This window comes from Temnothorax nylanderi, unplaced genomic scaffold (genome assembly GCF_030848795.1).
Source record: "Temnothorax nylanderi isolate EJ_2023f unplaced genomic scaffold, tnyl_v1.0 TNYL_tig0013_pilon, whole genome shotgun sequence".
NCBI classification, from domain to species: domain Eukaryota; kingdom Metazoa; phylum Arthropoda; class Insecta; order Hymenoptera; family Formicidae; genus Temnothorax; species Temnothorax nylanderi.
This window is the reverse complement of record NW_027249075.1, coordinates 1,293,864-1,315,717: the sequence shown is the minus strand read 5'-3', so window position 1 is coordinate 1,315,717 and position 21,854 is coordinate 1,293,864. Positions and strand designations below refer to the sequence as shown.

At 36.9% G+C, this 21,854-nt stretch overlaps 3 protein-coding genes and 1 long non-coding RNA gene across 5 annotated transcripts; 3 read left to right on the top strand and 1 right to left on the bottom strand.

The window, feature by feature from the left end:
* Nucleotides 1–995: 995 nt before the first annotated feature.
* Nucleotides 996–12,190, top strand: Oys (lysophospholipid acyltransferase 6). Of its 2 annotated transcripts, XM_071697836.1 has the most exons (12): nucleotides 1,435–1,918; nucleotides 7,802–7,947; nucleotides 8,181–8,239; nucleotides 8,374–8,451; nucleotides 9,012–9,103; nucleotides 9,737–9,848; nucleotides 10,222–10,357; nucleotides 10,565–10,712; nucleotides 10,805–11,010; nucleotides 11,183–11,380; nucleotides 11,457–11,608; nucleotides 11,747–12,190. In XM_071697836.1, the coding sequence occupies exons 1-12, from the start codon at nucleotides 1,894–1,896 to the stop codon at nucleotides 11,901–11,903; spliced, it is 1,509 nt and encodes a 502-aa protein (XP_071553937.1). In that variant the 5' UTR covers nucleotides 1,435–1,893; the 3' UTR covers nucleotides 11,904–12,190. The 2 variants fall into 2 exon arrangements, with proteins under 2 accessions (XP_071553936.1, XP_071553937.1); XM_071697835.1 differs by lacking the exons at nucleotides 1,435–1,918; nucleotides 8,181–8,239 and adding an exon at nucleotides 996–1,400.
* LOC139768019 (uncharacterized) lies at nucleotides 1,925–6,607 on the top strand. The gene is made up of 2 exons (XR_011717264.1): nucleotides 1,925–5,551; nucleotides 5,656–6,607. It is a non-coding gene; the product is annotated as an uncharacterized lncRNA (long non-coding RNA).
* A 139-nt stretch (nucleotides 12,191–12,329) lies between the features above and the next one.
* On the top strand, nucleotides 12,330–21,132 carry Chp (leucine rich repeat containing G protein-coupled receptor chaoptin). Its single transcript, XM_071697827.1, has 15 exons — nucleotides 12,330–13,605; nucleotides 13,951–14,121; nucleotides 14,501–14,976; nucleotides 15,147–15,366; nucleotides 15,437–15,747; nucleotides 15,932–16,156; nucleotides 16,216–16,437; nucleotides 16,761–16,929; nucleotides 17,165–17,697; nucleotides 17,855–18,049; nucleotides 18,107–18,391; nucleotides 18,480–18,605; nucleotides 18,666–18,779; nucleotides 18,865–19,100; nucleotides 19,405–21,132. The coding sequence occupies exons 1-15, from the start codon at nucleotides 13,224–13,226 to the stop codon at nucleotides 19,688–19,690; spliced, it is 3,951 nt and encodes a 1,316-aa protein (XP_071553928.1). The 5' UTR covers nucleotides 12,330–13,223; the 3' UTR covers nucleotides 19,691–21,132.
* Nucleotides 20,233–21,546, bottom strand: LOC139768018 (uncharacterized). The gene is made up of 3 exons (XM_071697840.1): nucleotides 21,091–21,546; nucleotides 20,532–20,746; nucleotides 20,233–20,442 (listed from the first exon to the last, which is right to left on the bottom strand). Exons 1-3 carry the CDS (start codon nucleotides 21,287–21,289, stop codon nucleotides 20,233–20,235), a joined length of 624 nt encoding a protein of 207 aa, XP_071553941.1. The 5' UTR covers nucleotides 21,290–21,546.
* Nucleotides 21,547–21,854: the final 308 nt, after the last annotated feature.

Sequence of the window (21,854 nt, the reverse complement as noted above, 5' to 3'; positions counted from 1 at the left end):
TTCAAACACACATTTAAAACTTGTCGCAAATACATAAGAAATAAAAGCAAATATATATATATATATATATATATATATGTATATGAAATGTATATAATACATAAAAAAAACTCTGCTGTGCGAATAATCTTTTTGATATTTTAAAAGACAGTTATTTCAATTTGTATCAGTTAATTACAGACTTGCGGTTTACTTCTATCTTATACCAATAATAATAGAAAAAGGAAATCTAATTGACGGAAAAAACCATTTAAAAAATGATCTCGGTATCACGGGCACGCCTATGAGAAGGAGATATCAGGTTTATATAACATTACAAAGTAATACGCATTTGCAATGCTCGAAGAGACACTTGACTGACTTGACAACGGTATTAATTAAAATCGAGACCGTGAAGTGAGTATGCATTTTTTAAACGATAAGGTATTATAATTCTCGTTAATAAGAAACCTGAAAAAAAATCGCTAGCAAAGACAGAGGCTTTCAGTTTTAACGTTTGCCGCAAGTTATAAATTATTCTGTTACAATAAATCATTTTATCTATCTTATAAAAAGGGGAATCTAATGTGTGTGTAAACTTTGCGCGCGCACACAATAGGTACATAGTGTACATACATACATATATATATATATATATATATATATATATATATATATATACACATATATGGAAGAGAAAAAAAAATAGAGACTGACACATCATTCGACTGCGCGAGCGATCAAACGGTCTCGTTATCGATAACAAATCGCAATCAGTCGCGCGATTGGGACCTTGATAAATTCCTCGGAAGTCTCGGAACCCCGATGACAGCTCGATCTCATCCCCCGCCGCGCCGGTCGCCCCGCCGCCGATAGATCTGTTATTGTCCCGTGGCGTGAACCGACTCGCTCGTGGCCGATTGGCCCACGACGACCGCGTGACGAGCGACACGAGCCGTCACGAGCACCAGCACCGTATGGGGTGGTATGGGCGTATGAATGTGCCGGCCCGCGGCGCGGCAGCCGGCAGCGCGGATTCGCGGATAGCTGGCGCGTGGCGCGTGCTCCGGTTTAGTCAGGTTTAGTTCGCAGCCGACCGTCCGCAGGTGCACGTCACGCTCGCGCTTGGACGCGCCAACTGACAGCCGTACACCGTACATCGGTGAGACGCTCTGCCCGAAGACTGCCGAAGATCGACCTGTGGTCCCTGTGGAGTGTGGAGTGTTGACCACTCGCTTGTTCGTCTGGTTCGCCAGCCCCCCCCCCCCCCCCGTGTGGCTCGCCGGGGCCGCGACCACGACATTGGACCCGGCTCTCGGCGAATTTCCGTGAAAATGGCCGCGGCCATGGACCAGGACTACTACGACGGCTTTCGCACTTTCTCCTGGCTCGCGGATCTCGTCGGATTACCGATCGACCAGGTGAGAGCGCCGACGAGGATCGTGGGCGCTGGGCATTCCGGGAATAGGGGACGGCCGGCCGGCCGGTGCCACTGTCCTCCGGCGGATTCCTGGGCGGCAACAGGGAGATATCGATCGTCGGGAGGATATCGCGCCGCGTCGCGTCGCGCCCCTCTCCGCGCGTTATTGTGCATCTCGCGAATTGCAGTTTGGATTCGCACAATCTCGAATTTGTATACGGTCAAATTTTGGAATGAATCTTCCTCTCGCCCGTTGTGCGTCGATCCGGTGTTTTTAGTGCTGAAATTATGCGTGCGGAAACGAGATGAGAGTTAAACAAAACAAGCGACGAGTCGGTATGAAGTAAACAAATTAAAGTGCTGTACCAATGCCGGGACACTGTGGACACCTAAGTATAATGCGAATTGAAATCAAAGATAAAAATTGTAATGCAAAATATTGTTATCTTTGATTCTTTGATTTTAATCGCGTTATCACTTATTTAAGGATTAAAATGATAAAAATGTCCAGACATATAGGTACGTGTCCATCATGCATTGGCATATTTACTTACGTGCGAGGAATTCATATTCGAAAAGAAATTCGCTGGATGCGATTGAATAAGAATTTCCGGTCTGTCTACTTGTTACGTTTTTTTTTTTATGGCGATTTTAGTTGCGTCGATTTGATTGATGGCTCTCGACTGTCGGTCGGGTTTTCCCGAGTTTTCCTCGATAATCAAATTTGTAATTGCCGGAGAGACAAAGCTAAAAGAAATTGCAGCTTATGTAACGCAGCAAATTAGGAAGTTCCCTTTTGAGTAATTGCATAATTTCTCAACGTGATCTTTTACCTCACATTGTAGTTCTTCGTCGATTTAATTTTGAATTCAACTGATTTGAATAATCGACTTTATGTTATGTTAATGAGATTCCCGCGCGATGACTTTTAGAACTAGATGTCCTTGTCCACATTTTTTTTCCTTGTGTATCTTGCATAGTTAATTCAGAATTATGTGATACAACGTTTTCTCCAACACGGAAAGAAAGGATGAAAAGCGGTAAGAGTTATTTCTCTTCGCAGCGATCACGTAACTTTTTCCCTAGGGCGTGAAAGATGAAAAGTTTCACGTAAACTTGTGATTTATGTGATCATATAACTCGAGGAAACCTGGAAACGTGACCTCGTCAATAATAATTAAAAAAAAAATAAATTCACGCGGAATGGATAGAGCGAAAAGTGAAAAGTTCCGCGTGAAATTACGTTGCTCGATTCTCTGGTTGAGTGCGACGCGTTGTAAAATTGCGTCGTAAACCTCGAAGTAGGCGATGACGTAAGCCATAAAATCGGAAGATGTATATTCACAACGCCACAGATTGTATCCCTGTCTTGTAACACCTTCAATTGTCAAATCCAAGACGGACAACCGTGAATTTCCCTGTCGTTCGGATACCCGCCTCCGGCTTTTCCAATTCCAACCCGCGCTTCGAACGCGCTTTGGCGCGTGAGTGTCGGTCTACAACCTCGCTTTAAGAAACTATTTTATCTCTAAGCCGTAAGCTCTAAGCTTTAAGGGGATGCTGGAGCCGCAGGCGAACTCGATCAGCGTCGATAAAGAAGTGCTCACCGACTATATCTGTCCTTGTATAGACGAGGATATAGACAAGGATAGCACCTAACCTTGCATCTTCCACTGGTCTAAGTAATATCTTTTTTTTTAGGCTTCAAATCTTACTTCTAATTGCACGATATTATTCCTGACAGTTTTTTGTAGAGGGCTGCATCACTATTTTCTATAGAAAAACTGCAGAATTTTTGTATAAAGCAAATATTGTCGTCAGGTGAAGACAATATTTATAAAAATAAAATTTTTTTTAGTTTATCAGAAAAAATCATGTACAGCCCTCTACATTTTTGTGCGTACTTTAATCGTGTAAAAGGATTTTCCATTCTGTTCAGCCAATTCAAAGATATTGCTTAGACCGATTATGCCTTGTCGCTGTCACTCCAGGATCCCCTTAAGCTGGCCACACACATTTTCCGTAGAACGTAACAGTAGGATTTCGACCAATCGCGTTACTCGATTCGGAAACGTACAGCCGTACGTTCTTGAATCGAGCAACGCGATTGGTCGAAACCTTACTGTTACTGTTACGGAAAAGTGTGTGTGTCCGGGGCTTTAAGCTCTTAAATAAACCTTAAAGACGGTAATCCACAATATAAGACGTAAGGCGTAAAACGTTGACGTATATTAGCCAATAAGAGAAGATCGAGTTATTCGGAATTCGGACTTGCGTGTTGATGATGGTGTGTTTGTCAACATGCGGGCGAGATATATAGATATAGAGAGATAGATCGGTCGAAAAGCCTTGCGGTAAAGGAACGAGGGAATGTTCCCGGACTATATGTATATTTATAAAATAAATAACTGTATATATATTGAATCACAAGATCTTACAGTATTTTCTCCGACACGAAAAAACGTCCTCTTCGCTATATGTCGGCTTTAAGCTTTATGCTCTAGGTCGTAAGAATTGAGTTTTGCGCAATTCGCTTAGATCTAACGGCTAAAGCTTAAATACTGCGCGGGAATGTCTTCGAGACGGAAATGACGTCACTTAATGCTTACGGCTTAGAGCTTAAATACCCTTAAAGCAAGGTTGTAGACCAGGGACACTACAGCTGCGGTCCGGATTTCGGCGGCCAGATTCGGGCGGGGGCATGCGCGTCTCGTCTAGAAAAGAGGAAATGTGATAAACATTAAAAAAAATAAAATATCGATTGTATGAGCTGCCAATGTCCATTTCTACCAACGTAGGTTAACTTTAATCTCGGTTTAACTCCTTTTCTATATTTTTCTAGTTCTAACGCTCATTTCTACCAATGTAGATTAATTTTTATCTCGGTTTAACTTTTATCTTTCTCTATGTTCTAAAAATTAAAAGTCAAATGATGAAGGTTACGTAATATCTTGTTAATGTGGTAGAACAATATGCTTTGTTGATGTCGCTAGATAAGTTAACCACCGATTAAATGAATTGGGGTTCATTGAAATCCCCGCGAATCGTTCCAAATCACGACGCACGAATATCTAGACGCATGCGCGCCGAAATCCGGTGCAACTTCACGCGACAAGCGACAAGGCCGCTCGCAAATTCGTTCCGCCGCCGCCGCTTTTTAATTACACTTGAGGGTGAAGTCCCATGGAGCCAGCGTACGGCGTACCGGCGTATGGCGTAAAGAAGCTTGGCTAATCACAGGCTTTACGCTCGTTTTCGTTACGCCAGCACAAACATCGGCTGTCCCATGGAGCGTATTTAAGCAGCGTAATGATTAATAAGCCAATCACAGTGTTGTTTTACACAGCTTATTTTCAAAATGGATGCTCAAGGGGTCTTGTGATTGGCTTATTGATCATTACGCCGGCGTAAATACGCCCCATGGGACAGCCGATGAAATTTTCAGCGCAATTTTTAACACATACATTCATACATGAAGCAATATTCTATATGCGTGTACGTGGGTGTGTATCATTGTAGCATAAACGCCGAAACGCTTCAAAAACCAGCGTAACATCTGTGCTGGCGTAATGAAAACAAGCGTAAAGCCTGTGATTAGCCAAGCTTCTTTACGCCATACGCCGGTACGCCGTACGCTGGCTCCATGGGACTTCACCCTGATGAGTGTTCTGAAACAAGAAAAATCGATGGACAATTTTGTTCGAAAATATTTTTCGTTGTTCGTTCTTCGTAAAGCTTCGCGATTGTCTCGTCGCCGATATAATGGCTTATATCTTTTCTAAAAGTCGTGAGTATTATCTCGAAAGAAATAAAAAAAGCGCAAGGGGAGAGACGAGGAAAAAGGAAACAAAGGCAGAGCGCAGAAGAGATAAGGAAATGCATGTTATCTATAAAAACAGGTTGATTCACGCGATGGCAAAGCTATCGCGAGTGAAACTGGATTATTCCGATTGCCAATGAAAGCCTCACCTTGGACAGATTGGACTCCGCATTCGACCGCACCTCTGAACTATCAATTTGACCTGATTGAAGCGCGATCGAATCAAACGTGCACAATCTTCATTGAAGCGGGACGTTCGTGAGAAGCGCGGTGGCGTTAGCGTTCTCTTCGTAGAAGCCGTCTATTTATTAACTTGGAAACGGACGCCTGAGGTGATTTTTACCCTCCCAGTATCGAAAAAATGATGAAACTCACGTCATATAATATGTTTCTTTCTTTTTTTTATATATTTGATTGATTTCTCCTTTTTTTTCAGGGAATGTTGAGAAAATATAGAACAAGAAAAAAAATACGCAATATGTAATTAATAACAATGACTTTTAATTGGGGTGTAAAAATCACCCCAAGTGACCATGTATTAAAAAAAAAAATCAAGCGCCCGTTTCCGGGTTAATGCTGAGCTTAAAACCGTGGAGAGGATTGAGGAAGAAGAATTTAAGCTCTCCGTTAGAAAAACGAAATGTATAAAGTAATTTTGTAAATACAACGTTTATTCGGTATAATTTTCCTAAAATATTCCTTGTAAAACAAACGCAATTGAGATACGTCTAGAAGAGGTATGTAAATATAGCTGATCTCGAGGGAAAAAAAAGAGATCACTCAGTTCACTTTAAGCTGTTCAGTTTAATTGTACTTTAAGTACGATGTAAATTTCCAGATAGACCTGAATCAATGTTTGAAGATTGTTCATGACTTTTAGAATCTTCCATAATGTGGGTGAAATCAGTTCTAATAAAAAATGCTTCTTTGATATCTATTGCTGCTTAATAAGAAGGCTCTTATTGTATTATAATTTCTGACCCTCTAGGAGGTCAAAGAAGTTTAAATTTTCCATTGAGCGTAATAGAATTCCAAGCAGACGCAACAGGTAATGAAGACATTTGTGTTACGCCGTGTTGCACAGTTTTTTTTACTAATCGCCTCCCAAGGCTATATAAAGACGGATGGTAGAGCTATATTATTTTCTCGCTGCAAGGGAAAACGGTGGCAATTGCACAGCTGTAAAGAGCTCGTAACGAGCGGCCGGATCATTTTACGATACGCCCGCTCCTTAGAATATGATCGACGTGCTGCGCGCCATTTCGTCTTCTATTTTTAGCGAGAAAACTTTGTCTTGCTATTCTTAGCAGTGCATACCACTAGCAGAAAATGAGATCAGCTGTTTAAAGAAATATGTGCTTGAAAATAAAAACGAGATTAGAAAAGAAGGCAAACGGGAGGATATAATTTCTATTTATTAGTCGTAACAATGAAGATATATATGTATATATATATATATACATACATATGTACTTGAGAGAAAAAAGTCTTTTGAAATAAGCCTTGCAGAATGAACCTAACGTTGATCTTTTGTCAGTAATTTTATTATATTAATGAATACAAATTAATCATCATTGATTTATATTCATTACTTTAACACATTCAGTGATAATTTATTTATAAGATATATATTATCTATATTCTTTTATCTGGATTATCTAGTAATCTTTTTATATAGCTTCTTCCAACATATTTCTATATTTGTTATAATATATATAATATAATATAAATTATATGTATGTATTATTTTTAATTTATTATTATAATCCCGTTTTGTATATAACGCATCTTAGAGGAATTATATAAAAATCTTAAAATTAAAAAAAAAAAACTTTGAAATTTTTTATTATTTTTAAAGAAATACAATTTTTACATTATTTATTACGATATCTAATTCTTTCAAACTGATGGTATAAACTTTATTGATTTAAAACGTGCAAGATTTAGGTATTCTCACTCATAAGTAAGATGATAAGTTTCTACTAGAAAAAAAAAAGAAAATGTATATAGTTTTGCAAACAAAGCAATTTACTGTGAATGGCAAAACACACCGGATATATCTACTTTAATTTAGTATGGTGAGTGCAGTAACCACTGGCGCAGAGATCAACGACCTCGTCCGTGTATCTCAGCGTTGTTCGCGAAGTCGAATGAATCTAGCACCTGCGTACCGTTAGGATGGGTTCAAAAGGAGTTTGACATTTCCACGAATGTATCTTTTTACGATAGTGCAAAAGAAATAATATACACCTCTTAGCACAAATCCTCTTAACACAAAGCACCGTTGCACTTGATATTTTTACATACAAGACACCTACGTATAATTTTGTAACATTTTAATGGACGTGATTAGGATTAAAATTTGCAGGAGCTATTGTTACTTTATTATTTAATAATTTATTAAAAGATGCCTCGTTATTAGAAAAATCTTGATCTGTTTAATTTAATTGATAAACTTATGAAGAGATTAAATTGTATGTGTATGTATGTGTGTGTATTATAAATTTATATTATAAATTATATGTTAAGAAAAAGATGTCTGATTGAATCTTAATAAATCTGTTTCTCTTCTGTTTGTATAGGTAAATTTTGTCTTGACGCAATTCACAGCCCTCATATTAGCCGCATTATTAAGATCATCTTTGAGCCCCATCGCTACTACTCCAGCTGCCAGACATGTTTATGGCCTTACCATTGGTCTTGCTCTTGGATATTTTTGCTTTGGCAGGTAAGCTTACGTTCCATCCATTCCATGTAAAAGTAATGTATGAGAATTTTTGCTTGTTGCAAAATGGTTGTAACTCGAAATATTAAGTATATGCCATTTAAAGAAATTCCAATTTGTGATAATTTTTTTTTTATATTCCTATTGCTTGCCCAAATGATATTTAGTTTAGTATTAGACAAACAATATAGATTAGAGTTAGATTAGTTTCATTCTAAGATATAATTTTCTTTGAGATTCTATCTTCATCTTGTGTCAATTCGATATCGAGACAAGGAGCTACCGCAAAGTATCGGTAAGCAATACATAACTCAATTTTAAGTTACTCTTATAATCCAAGATTAATTCTTTCAGTTGCAACTGTTTTGCCAGCGTGTTATCGAATATCAGTTTAACAGAGGAATTCACTTAATCAGTGTTCTTTTTCAGGCAAGCGATCCATCTCGCTATTCTTCCCGCGTTATGTTACGTAGCGATGCGCACACAAAATCCTCGCAATATGCAGAGGTAAGCTGAATATAAATATACATATATAAGATTATTATAACGTTAACTTACGCACTGTTAACTGCGTTGTACTCTCAAAGCCCATCTTTTATTTGTGTGTTACTTGGTAATAAATGTATATTTCAGTATCAGGAATACTATATCAATATTTCTAGTCAAAATACTATATCAATAATTCTAGTTAGTCATGGCAATGTTTAGCATAATAGTGATAATATTATCGCGCTTATTATTATTATAAAAAAGTCGGATTTGCGCGCTTTATCGGACAATACGTTCTTATGCATAATTAATCCTAAATATCCTAATACAATTATCATTATGCAGTATCATATACTCCCTCTCCCGAGACTAACGAGGAAAGATTGCGCACGTCATCGATAACAATGAATCGTCTATTCGCAGCGTGAAGTACACTTAACGCAACCGTTTGCATTTATGACGTAATGAATCGCGTGGTTATTGTCGAATTAACTATAACGTTTGATCTTGCGAGCGAAATCACGCGAGCAAAGACGATGGCCGCACGAACTTGACATGTGCATCTGAATGTGTTTCAGGGTCGTCCTCGCAATTGCGTTAATCTATTTATCGTGCATTCACTTTCACCGGCAGATCTACGATTATGGCTCGTACACGCTCGACATCACTGGTACGTTCAACTCACAATTTCATTCGGCTTATTTGGAGAAGATTCCTAGCTCTTTTACGTTTAATTTACGTAAAAGAATTTTTTTGTTAAATTGATATTGAGGAGTTAATAATTTTAGAAGAGACGCAGATCTTTTTGTAAAATTTTTTAATTATATCTATACTTTTGTTCACCCACAAATTTTTCCTTAAATGCAACTGCAACAGCATTTTACGCTCTCCTATAAGCGTGACCGCGTTATTAAAATAGTAATGACATCTTCGCGATGTTGTCACACTTCTTACTGCCTGCAATTATGTAAGTTTCGCACTCCGAAAATGTAACGCATCTGTTTATTATTTAGATCTATTCCTAAGCAGACAAACGTGATTTCCGATATCAATTTCGTACGCTCAAATCTTTTTATCATTGCCCTTATAAATCTTCTTCCTTTGTTCTTTACAAACGGCGTTTTATAAATTGAGTCACATTCAGCGTGATATATTGATTATTGAGCAGTATGTGTATGATATTGAGCGTTTATTGTGTCTCGCTATTATGCACACGCCAATACATCTCGTTCGCAAATGTTTTCGACGATAAGTCTCATCATTATTCACGTGCTTTTATAACATATATGGATGTTCTTTTCAGGTCCTCTCATGGTTATAACGCAGAAAGTAACTAGTCTGGCGTTCAACATTCACGATGGGCTAATGCGACGCGAAGAGGAACTAACACCGATGCAACGTCATCAGGCAGTACAGTGAGTGCACGTGCTCTTTTAACAGGCTCCGTGCGCGTTGTTATTTATATCGAGCACAAGAAATATCAAGAACGTAATGCATATAAAAAGCAGTCCTGATAATTGTTTTATGACGTCAAAATCGTATTACTTATGAACTGTATTAGTAAAATATATTTTTACATATAAATGTATTTATACGTTTAAAATCGCAATACTTGTAATAATTATAATGTAAACATGCGTTTAGAAAAGAAGATAAGGCTTTTCCAGTTTCACTAAATTTTTACAAATTTATTAATAGAAACGAATTGTTAATGAAACGCGAATGGAAGAATATCTTCGAACTTTATTGTTTACGTTACCGTAAAAAGATATTCTCTTAATGTTACAGGAAGATGCCAACTACTTTGGAATTCTTCAGCTACATTTTTCACTTTCAAGCTCTAATGGCTGGCCCAGTGATATTCTATCGCGACTACATCGATTTTATACATGGACATCACTTGCCTGGTGCCAAATCTTTAGCCGTAAGGATATTGACGTGGATATAAAACCTTATAATGCCTGTTACAATTCTAGAATCTATGTCATCTTTATTTTAAAATAAAAATTAAGGCATTATTTTTTAATATGATGTTGCAAATCATAGATTTGTCAGTTTCACAATTTAACAAAGAATTACTATATAATAGAAATAAAAGGAGAAACATTAATAGTAATGACAACTGTTTTAGGGCTTTTATGACAAAAATAGTCAAGAAAAGGAGATCGTTCTAGAGCCATCACCGACTCTGGTCGTTATCAAGAAAGTCGTAGCGAGTTTAGCATGCGCTATTATATTTATCACATTTATCCCGGTCTTCCCAATACAGCGTGTAAAAGGTTTGTTTGAATCCTTTGTCTTCAATCTTACTATCGTCTACTATCGCGTATAGTACATATCTCGGTGATTAATGATACATTTTTTTTTCCAGAGGACGAATTCCTGGAGGACACAAGTATGCTTTACAAAATATGGTACTTAATGCTAACAACTATGCTCGCGCGCTTTAAATACTATCACGCGTGGTTGTTCGCCGATGCCATATGTAACAATTCCGGCCTTGGATTCAACGGTTATGATGAACGAGGCAACGCGCGTTGGGATTTAACCTCGAACGTCGACGTTTATAAGTTCGAGGTGCGATATGTCTACTGTTTATAATATATAAATAAAAGTAATTAAAATTTCGAAGCATTACTGGTGACTAAATAGGAGATGCTTGAACTCATTTTCTTGTCGCCAATATACATAGCGAGACCCACGTTTATCTAAAGTTACTGTTGCAATTTATCGTTTAATTGATTTTCAGACATCACTTAATCTTAGAGAAAGTATCGACAGTTGGAACAAAGGCACAAATTTGTGGCTACGATCGATCATGTACGAACGAGTTGGTCGTAACAAAGTAATCTACACGTACGCCTTGTCCGCTCTATGGCACGGTTTTTATCCCGGCTATTACCTCACATTCGCGAGCGCAGCGTTCTTCACTGTAGCGGCACGTTCGGTTAGTATACTTGTGCTGTATTTTAAGGACTGCGAACGAATCGGGTGATTTTCAATTTCCCGTACTCTTGCAATAGGTCCGTCGCCATATCCGGCCGTTGTTCCTAGAATCTCAACGAAAGAAGACTTTTTACGATGTCTTAACGTTCATCACGACGAGAATTGTAATGGCCTACCTGACGTTCAGCTTTGTATTATTAGAATTTGTACCAAGCATCAAAGTGTACCTGTAAGTCTTTCATCGTTAACTAGGATTGTAGAAATGATATTCTTCGATATATCGAAACTTCGAATTTATATTGTCGAAGGATACGTTCGTAATTACCAAAAGCCTGACTTTGATTAACGCATTTCTTTTTGTTGTCAGGTACTTGTACCTGCTCCCGCATTTATTGGCTTTGATCGCGATACTACTTCCACCCCGCCTGGGGCTGTCGCGAAAGACGCACAAGCAGTCGGCCGCAAAGATCGAGACTGATCTCTCCGAAGCAGTCAGCAACGGAAACGCACACAAAACAATGTAGTCTTCTGGTCGCGACGTTAGGAAAGACAGATATTTTTTATGAATGTTTTTATTGTACATATATATATATAAAATATTTAATATATATGTATATGTATAAGTGTACCTATATACAATATTTCTTGTTACAATGCATTACAAATGTGAAAGTCTATCGATAATGTGCTTTATGCACGTTACATTTGTGTAAAACTGTAAAACATTATCGAAACTGACGTATCGTTTTTACATATAATAACAGATAAGAAAATTTTTATAATTCGCCTAAATATATGGCTGTTTTATTTACGACTCTTATCAATCTTCCATTCGTTTTTGTATCACCATGCGTCATTGTATCTAAATGAAAAAAAAAAAGTTAAATTGAAGCTTTTATGCAAAGACTCGAGGTAATACCGGAACATAAAAATTATTAGTCTCAAGAAAGATTTAAGTGATTTAAGTGATGTTATTGGAACGCTATCGTAGCGACCGCGAAGCTTGGGTTATTCTGACCGTGCAGTTTAAATATAATTACAGACTGCGACGAGTGGACTCTTAAATGGCTTTGCGCACACATCTTTATTCGATCGTTGTCTAATGGAATATCATGGTTGTAATTGGGTAAAGAGAAGCACTGAGACTGTTAGCGTGCACGCGAAGCCCTATCGCGCGAGCAACGGCGCGCGAGCACGTCTGACCACCGCGAACGGTCAGTTAGTGTTTCGTTGTTCGATGGCAGGAAGAATACAATACGCGGAAAGAGGCAAAGAACAATCCAAAAGAGCATGGTAAAACCTCTATCTATAATTCATACTTGAAATACAGTTGTCTTCATTAACCGTGTTGAAACTATTGAAGATTTCGTCTGTACTTTGCGTAGAGTCGAGTGATCATTATTTAAGACAAAGAGCATCATTTACAGATAAGGCGCATTATTGTGGAAGCTTAAAATATCTTCTCTGAGAGAGGTCATAAAAAGACCAATAAACTTTGAATCCTGCTATTTTTATATAAGAAAAGTTTATTGAACTTTTGAAGCAAGGAAAATAGAATTGCAAAGTTATGGTAGTTTTTAACGGTTGAATAGTTTAAAATAATTAAAATTACGTGCACGATATCTAACGTGAACAGATATTTAGGAACACAATCTTCAAGCGTTAAAAATGATAATGATGATTGTAATAATGATACGCTTAACGTGATTAATTGTGCCAATTATAAGTATCTCTAAATAATATAATTCGTTCAATGCTGAGGTGATATGTGTCGCTATAATTTACTCGTATCACATTATTCTTAAACGATTATTGTTTTGTGTCAAAAACTTTACATATATTTGATGGAGGTTTTACTCATGTCAGAAAAGAGTTTTCTGTCTTTACACGAAGTCGCCTTCGAAGCGTATCCGATGTGCGTAATCGATGATTTGCAGAAGCTCTTTACTTTGGTAAAGGTCGCGTACGCTATGTTGGTGATCACCCTGCTGCTGATGATGTGGGCGTCCGTAGTGCGAATGCACGAGCTACCAGTCCAATATCCGCCGTGTTTCTTTAATCCGCTCTGCACTTGCTCGAAGGCCATACCGGATCTCGGCATAGTGGCGTGCTACAATGTGCTGATGCCGCGAATACCGCAGCCGATTAATTCGTCCAAAGTGTTCATGCTGCAACTGGAGAACAATGGTCTGAGGTTTCTGCAGCCACAGTACCTCATGAACACTGGTACGCAGTTGAATTAATATTACGATGGAATCGTAATACTGTGACAAAGAATTATACTGTATGCCTTGTTTTATTTTCTTTTAATTTTTATTACAAAACTAATTGTGCGTATATAATACGAAAAAGCATTTTAATGAAATATATCTGTATACATACGGATTTTTTATTTTTGAAACAATATATATTGTACGTATTATACATTGTTCTATTAAAATATATTTATTTCTGTTATTTTTTAAAACGTTACATTAAATGCGTTTCCAGTTGTGAACGCATTTGAGCCATGGATAGATTATAAAGAATCTACAACAGTGATGTTTCTAAAATGATTGTTTCGTATTTTAGGTCTCTATAAACTACAGATTAAGCATAATCCCCTGGCGGACATTCCAGAAGAAGCCTTTCTAGGTCTCGAGAGATCACTATGGGAGCTTGACTTGTCCTATAATCAACTCACAAGTGTACCGAGTAAATCATTTAGACATTTACAAAAACTACGACTTCTCGAACTCACAGGTACTCGCTATTCGCATTTAGCAAGTTAAATAAATTACAACTGTATTAAATTAGGGATTTAATAGTTCTAAAAAATTCTTTATTGACATTTAATATTCTACTGCATTGACTATAATAGTCTAAAATAATAATGTTATATAGAAGATCATTAATATTTATAATAATTTTGCATATATAATTTTAATTAAATAAGTTTTTAAATAAAAATGCAATTATTTTCTTAGCATGTAAGTCCAGCAATCAGAATATTTCAAATTGAGCAGAAGAGATAGCCGTATTAATATTTATATATAGTTTTAAAAATATTACGCAGAAAAACTACAGTAAAACATAAGTTGAAAACTGTGTAGCATTACCGTATGCGCAATTTCGTACGCAGGCAATAAGATATCTCGCATTGTGTCGGAAAACTGGCGTGGTTTGGAAAACTCTCTTCAGACTCTACGTTTGGGAAGAAACGCAATCGAGAAACTGCCAGCCGATGCCTTCGTCGGCCTCACGTACTTGGAGATCCTTGATCTTCGAGAGAACAGCCTGAAGGAGATCGATCCTTCGGTGTTCAGAGACGGAATGGCTCATCTGACGCACCTTTATCTGAATGATAATCAGCTGACATATGTGCCGTACGCCCAATTGTCCTTATTGAAACGCATGAAGGTCCTTGATCTCAGTTACAACAGGATATCGAAGATGCTGCAGGCCCAACAGGAACCGGAGATCAGAGGTATACAGATGTCCCTGGATGTGTTACAGCTGGACTATAATCAGATCGAGACTCTCGCGTCTGGTGATTTTCAACACTTCTTCAAAGTCAACCGCACATATCTTAGAGGCAATCCTCTGATGACTATTGAGGTACAATGATAAATTTAGGATCACAGTTTAATATGACTCAAATTAAACAGTGCAAAGTTGAAAGAATGTTTAAAAAATACTTGAAAATTAGGATCTTATATTAATAGTAGTAGTTAAATAACAGCAATTGTTACATTATATGTATATATATCGAATATTCGCGATTAAAGGAGGGCACGTTCAGAGACTCGCGCATTCGTGAGTTATATTTGAGCGACTGCGATCTGCTGGAGATCAGCTCACCCAACTTAGCCGGTTTGGAATTGTCGCTTGAGCTATTAGACGTATCAGGAAATAATTTAACTATGCTTCCTCATCATCTGTTCCAAGAGTTCGATTTTCTGCGTACGCTCGTCTTCCGTGAGAATCGTATTGACACATTTTCGCCAAGTAAATACTGCATATTTTTCGCAATTGGTAGACACAAAACAGGTATTATCCTCACGATATATGCTTTCAGTTGAAGTTTTTAATGGCTTCCAATATTCTTTATATAATTTGGACCTCAGCGGCAAGCAGAATAGCATGATTTCTCTTCAAGATCTACGACAAATGAGAAATCTGCGTTTCCTCTCGATCTCCCGAATGCCACAGGCGACCTTATCGGCAAATGATTTCTTAGAATTTGGCATGGACATCAAAGAATTACGGATAGTCAATAGTAATCTAAACACGATCAAGGGTCATACTTTCATGCACGTTCGCGGAATCAAGCACCTCGACTTTTCTGAGAATTCGATATCGACAATAGATGATGAGGCTTTTTCAGAGGTAAACTCTTATTCAACTTTTTAAATCTTCTTAGCTTAAACTTGATATAAGTTAAAGAAATTAAAATGTCATAAATAAAAATAATTTAATAGGCAAATTTAATAATTAAGTATTCTATGTGCAATAAGAAAATTATATAAACAATACAAAGTTGCTTACAAATTTGTCTAAACTTGACACGTAGGTGGGCCATTCTCTGTTGACGTTAAGGATATCTCACGGTCTCTCCTCCACAATTTCTGAAATACCAAATCGGCCGTTTAAATCATTGACGAATTTGCAGCATCTTGAGTTCAGTAATAACAAGATACGATCTTTACCTGCTACATCTTTCCATTTTTTGAAAAGAATTAAACGCATTGAGTTTCAGGATAACGAAATTGACAACATACCGAAGGGTACTTTTCAAGTAAGTTGCTTATTTATACTACGTGTGTCTTATATGTGACAAGAAAACTGTTTGATTAGGGTGACATCCATTCAACACTGGAAGAAGTCAATTTTGCGTTTAATCAAGTGAGGAATTTGCAAACTCATACATTTGTTGATCTGTCGGCCTTAATGACGATCAATCTAGAGGACAACGCCATCGAGAAGATCGAAAGACGAGCCTTTATGAATATGAACCGACTTAAGTACGTTAACTTGCGTGGCAACAAGATTAGGGACATCACCGATGAAGCCTTCCAGGTAATTTAATATATATACATGCGTGATTCTTAGTAAACAAAGTGTGTTTACACTAGGTTTCGTAAGTTGTTTGAATGTGCTTTTAAACCCGATTGTTTCTTAGTAAACATTTTATATAAAAGTATTATTTATTATTACGTATTTAAAATTTTCCATGTATCTTCAAAATTAAGTCCGAAATTAAATCTTTGTTAAGTCAACGTATAAAATTAACATTAAGTAAATTAAGTTAAATAATTTTGTAAGCATTAATTATTCTATAAGTAAATTCGATGATAAATTGATGGTTTGAAAAGGCATTGTATACATTACTGATGTTTCAGAATTTACCAGATCTTGAGTTTCTTGATCTCGCATATAATGATCTTAATGAATTTGACTTCGCCTCGTTCGATCAAGTGGGGACATTATCGTCATTTAAAGTCAACGTTAGTCACAATGAAATTTCAAGATTGTGGGTAAATAGCACCATTTTTGCATATCCGTCCGTCGGTGAGTTTGTCTATTGAGATCGTGTGTTTAATAATCTCTCAGAAGTAAAACTTTAACTTTAACTTCGATTTAGAAATAATAAATAATGAATAAAATTCACTTTTTAATTATTTTATCTTGTTTTGTTTTATTTAAATGATTTAATATATTATTTACTTTTCTATTACGCTGTTTATATTTATAGCCGTTAACATTTTGAAACTAATATTCTTAATTTCCAAATTTCTACTTCCAGTTGGCGGCAATGTGCAGTCCAACATTAGGGTTTTGGACTTGAGTTACAATAATATTTCTGATATCGCAAGATATTATTTCAAGCCGGTCGAGTACTCGCTTACTCATCTATATCTGTCTAACAATCAACTGAGGAATATCACCCAGGGTGTCTTTGGCAACATGCCTCACTTGCAATGGCTCGACTTGAGACATAACAAGCTGACGGAGCCAGACTTTGACTGCTTCAAGAACACAAAAAACCTGCAAGTGTTATTTCTCTCCTGGAACGAGATAATGGACATCCCGGCGGAGACTATGAGACCCCTGAAGAAACTGCGCATCGTGGATTTGTCTCATAACAAGCTAAGAACACTGCCGGACAATATGTTCATTGATTCCAACATAGAGAGTCTTGATCTCTCACATAATCAATTCACGAGGCTGCCTATCAAGAGCATGTCGCTGACTTCTATCGCGAAATTAGCAAATCTGGACATGTCCTGGAACGTCCTGTCGGGGATCCACAGCACCGACATGATATTTAGACTTAGAGTAAGTTTATTTCTTTGAGAATACTCCGAGATTACATTGCAATGAATCGAAATTATAGCTAGTTGTTTTTTTCTGTTAGCTACCTCGTAATTGTACACTGCTAAATAATATATATTATACATTATATTTACTTATTTTTCAATATACTTTTTAATAGGGTCTCGTGTGGTTAGACCTATCGTATAATCGACTCGTTAGACTAGATGACGGTGTATTTTCCGATCTACCGTATCTGGCTCATCTCGACTTAAGTCACAACAAGCAACTCATTCTGGAAAGCCGCGGAAGGACGTTCTACGGTTTGGAGGACACACTTCTGTATCTGAGTCTGAGCAATATTTCTCTCTTAAGTGTAAGTACTTTATTAAACGAGTGACATATATAGAACAGCCTCTAATGGGTACTATAGGTTCCAGAGTTACCTCTGCGACGATTGCAAACCTTATATCTGACACATAACGAACTGGCATCGATTCCCCCGGAAATGTCGTCGAATCTGACATCTCTTCATCATTTAGATTTAAGTAACAACGATTTGACAGTGGTACCACTGATCACTCACACATTGCCAAAATTAAAAACTTTCAACTTAGCGGACAATCCTATTACTACCATTACAAATACGAGCTTTCTGGGTGTGGCTGACAGTCTCGAAGAGCTCGACATACGAAGACTCGCGCTGTCAGTCTTTGAGGTAACTTGAGGTTTATTGTTCACATTTCGAATTTGCACATCATGAATTTTGTGAGATCTCACCGTAGAACATGAATCGACTTTTGCAGGCAGGTGCACTCTGCAAAGCCACCAAACTCCGCAAATTGCACATTACTGCATACAATGGTATAAAGAACTTTAACTTTCCCAACATGCTGAAATACAATGACGGCTTAAAACATTTGCTCATTGATGTGAGTACTGAATGAATATCGTATCATGAAAATTAGATTTACTGAAGCTATTTGTAACAGGTTCAGAATGACACCAATCTAGAGAAGGAAATGAGAGGGAAATTACCCTACAAATTGTACAACATCACACTGACTGGTAGAGCTTTAAAGAATATACATTCAGAGATACTGCGCGTAAGTTTTCGTTTCTTATAATTCGTACTTAAATAATTTACTAGGTGTTGGTTTTCAAGTATGCATTGAGAGAGAAACATTTTAGGGTATGCAAAACCCCCATCTTCATTTCGGCTTGTACAATACCAGCGTGACGACCGTGCCGCGAGAAATATTCAGAAATGCGCAGCGTGTGCGCAACGTAACTGTGGAAATTCGCGACAGCGATACTCGAACAGTACATAATCCATCATCCGGTTACAAGCCTGGAGTGCCGGGCGAGCGATTCCTCATGAAGCTTCGATTAGCGGGCAGTCATCTCAATTGCGATTGCGATATCGGGTATGACATAATAAAATTGAATTGTCATAGCAGAATACTTGAATACTGATAAATTTAAAGAGAACAAAATTATACAGCAGTAAGCTGTAATTATCTCAATAACATGAATTACTTATAATGTGATGATACAGAGAAGGCAAATTGATATATATTATTTACTTGGATTCTAAAATTTATGAAGTTTTATTAATGCTTTATTCTTTTGACTTAATTTTCCGTTATATGCAACTCTTTATTCGCAAAATATCGATATATTGATCTACTAAGGCTAACGAACAATAAATTTCTTCTTCCTTCCACACAGGTGGATAGAAGTATGGCAGAGAAAGCACAGACAATATCAAGAGGACAGATGTATGTCTTACGACGAGTTCCAGAATAACGAGCGAGAAGAAGGCGACGAATTCAATTGTTGGGACAACGGATGGGATGATGATCTCCGCGAGACGTTCTGTCTGAACAAAAACAATGTATCGTTGTCGAAATTGTTAAAAACGGAACTGGAATGTGGATGGGGCGCGGCGAGTTACATCAAGCTGAACACTATCGTTTTCTTGGTGTTCTCGATCGTCTTAACTGTCATTTATTAAGCGTCTCGTTCTCGACTTTATTCCCGGATAGCCAAATCTGTCGAGAACAGATTTCGAAAATGTCTGCTGCAAATTTTCTCGATAGAATGCCAGCAGGAATATAATACATTCTGCTAACAGAATATAATCGCAGATTGATTGCAGAAACTGAGCAAAATGTGCTGTTTAAATGATGTATTCCATTTAAATGTTTACGAAATAACGGATTCTGCTCGGTTTCTGTCGACAATCTGCTGTCAGATTATATCGGCAGGCTCTATCAGCAAAACACGAGTTTAATGCGGACACAGATGATATCGGATTGCGATATTTGACCGAAATCTGCTGCCAATCTATTGTCATACTGCAGATTGTTTCCTGGCTTGCCTTCTATTCAATATTCTCAAACTAATTTGCGAATTTTATCATACCAGACAGGTGTCACAAAGAAATCATTAACTATATTATAAATTATCATGCATGCTCATAAATTTGTACAAAGAAAGATTTAAAAATTTTTGTAACGTTGTCATGATTTTATTCGCATTTTACAATGCTGTAATTTAATTGCGCATCACGAATTTAGTTACAATAGCAATTGCCATTTGTATGATCGGCAAAACGATGAAGCCAAATATAAATATAAGGCAAACGTACACGCTGAGCAGTTGTACGACAAAAATCGTGAGTTTCACAGTTATTTGCTGAACATTCTTAGTCCTGTGTATATCGATTATCTTATCCAATACGAATCTCAATATGAAGGAAAACATCTGGAACTCACGTTTAAAGAGATACACATTTAATTCTTTACTTTCGGTTTGCCAACGCAGAGAATTTACAAACGCGCTTATATAATCACCTGGATAATGGGAACGATATTAACGATCACGTATATCAGCGCCAACAGAGATCGTACCGTAGCCTGAGCTATTACTACGATCAAAGCAGCGAAGGAATATTCGGTACGTGGTGTACCGTAAGATTCCTGATGGGTAGCTAAATACTCTCGACAATTGAAAAGAATACTTCGCTTTGCTCTACCTTCCTGGGGTTCATCCTCTTTGAGAATATTCTCTACAATATTACAATACATGATTCGATTACCTATATGTTCTTTAGTTTGACACTTTTCAAAAAAATATAATTTTTTATGTACATTATATCAATTTAATCCGTATCAATATAAGATTTTAATCACATCTGTTTAGCGCAAGCATTGATGCTGTGAGCAAAATTTTTGTTGAATAAAGATTTGTAACATTTTAATAGCAAGCAAAGAAATTAATTACTCGACTAGCGTACTACTTATCATAAAATTAAGATTATTAAAATCTCACTAAATAATCAATTACTAATATATATATATAAGAAAATAATACTATATTATAATTATTGTGTTTATATAATTATACAATTACCTAATAAATGAGTGGATTTTTTATAATCCATATGACTATTGATAGAGACGCTATGCGGATTTTTATATTTCCATGAGACGTATTCAAGTTGTTGAATCACATTGCTTTCAGATGTGGATATATCATCATATTTCCCGATATCTGAATTTTCAGTCTCACTTGATGTATTTGGAACCTTTTCCGCATCGATCACACCCATTGATTGAAGAGACAAATTCTGTCTACTAATGCACCTGGGCTCATCCAAGATCTAATAATGAAATGATTCGTCTATATCGTGTTACTTAATACTTTATATTATTATATCTTTATATCTTGCGTAATGAATTTTCGAATATAACTATCTCATATCTTTTTCTTTACTTTTCTACACAAGTCAGAATTGTCTGCTCGTTGAGATCGTTCATGTTTAACAGTAGGACTAATGGGGTTTAATTTGCAGGGAGCAGCTATAACTTGGACGGTCTGCTTTTCTTCGATATGCATACTCGCGAAATTTATATGAATTATTTACAGTATGTTTATAAAGTTTTACATACAGAAGGATTATCGTGATAGGCGTGATAGCGAAGCCGAGTGGATTTATCAAATTTATCAAACATCATCTCTCTATAGATCGTGAATGCAGCATGTTTGCGCGAAAAATGTGAAGTTATCGTGGATAAGTTATTCTTTTAGCTGCATCGATTACATTTACATTTTTTTTTTTTTTTTTAAGAAGAACAGCTATAAAATTCTATTTAGAGGAATTATTGATCGCATTT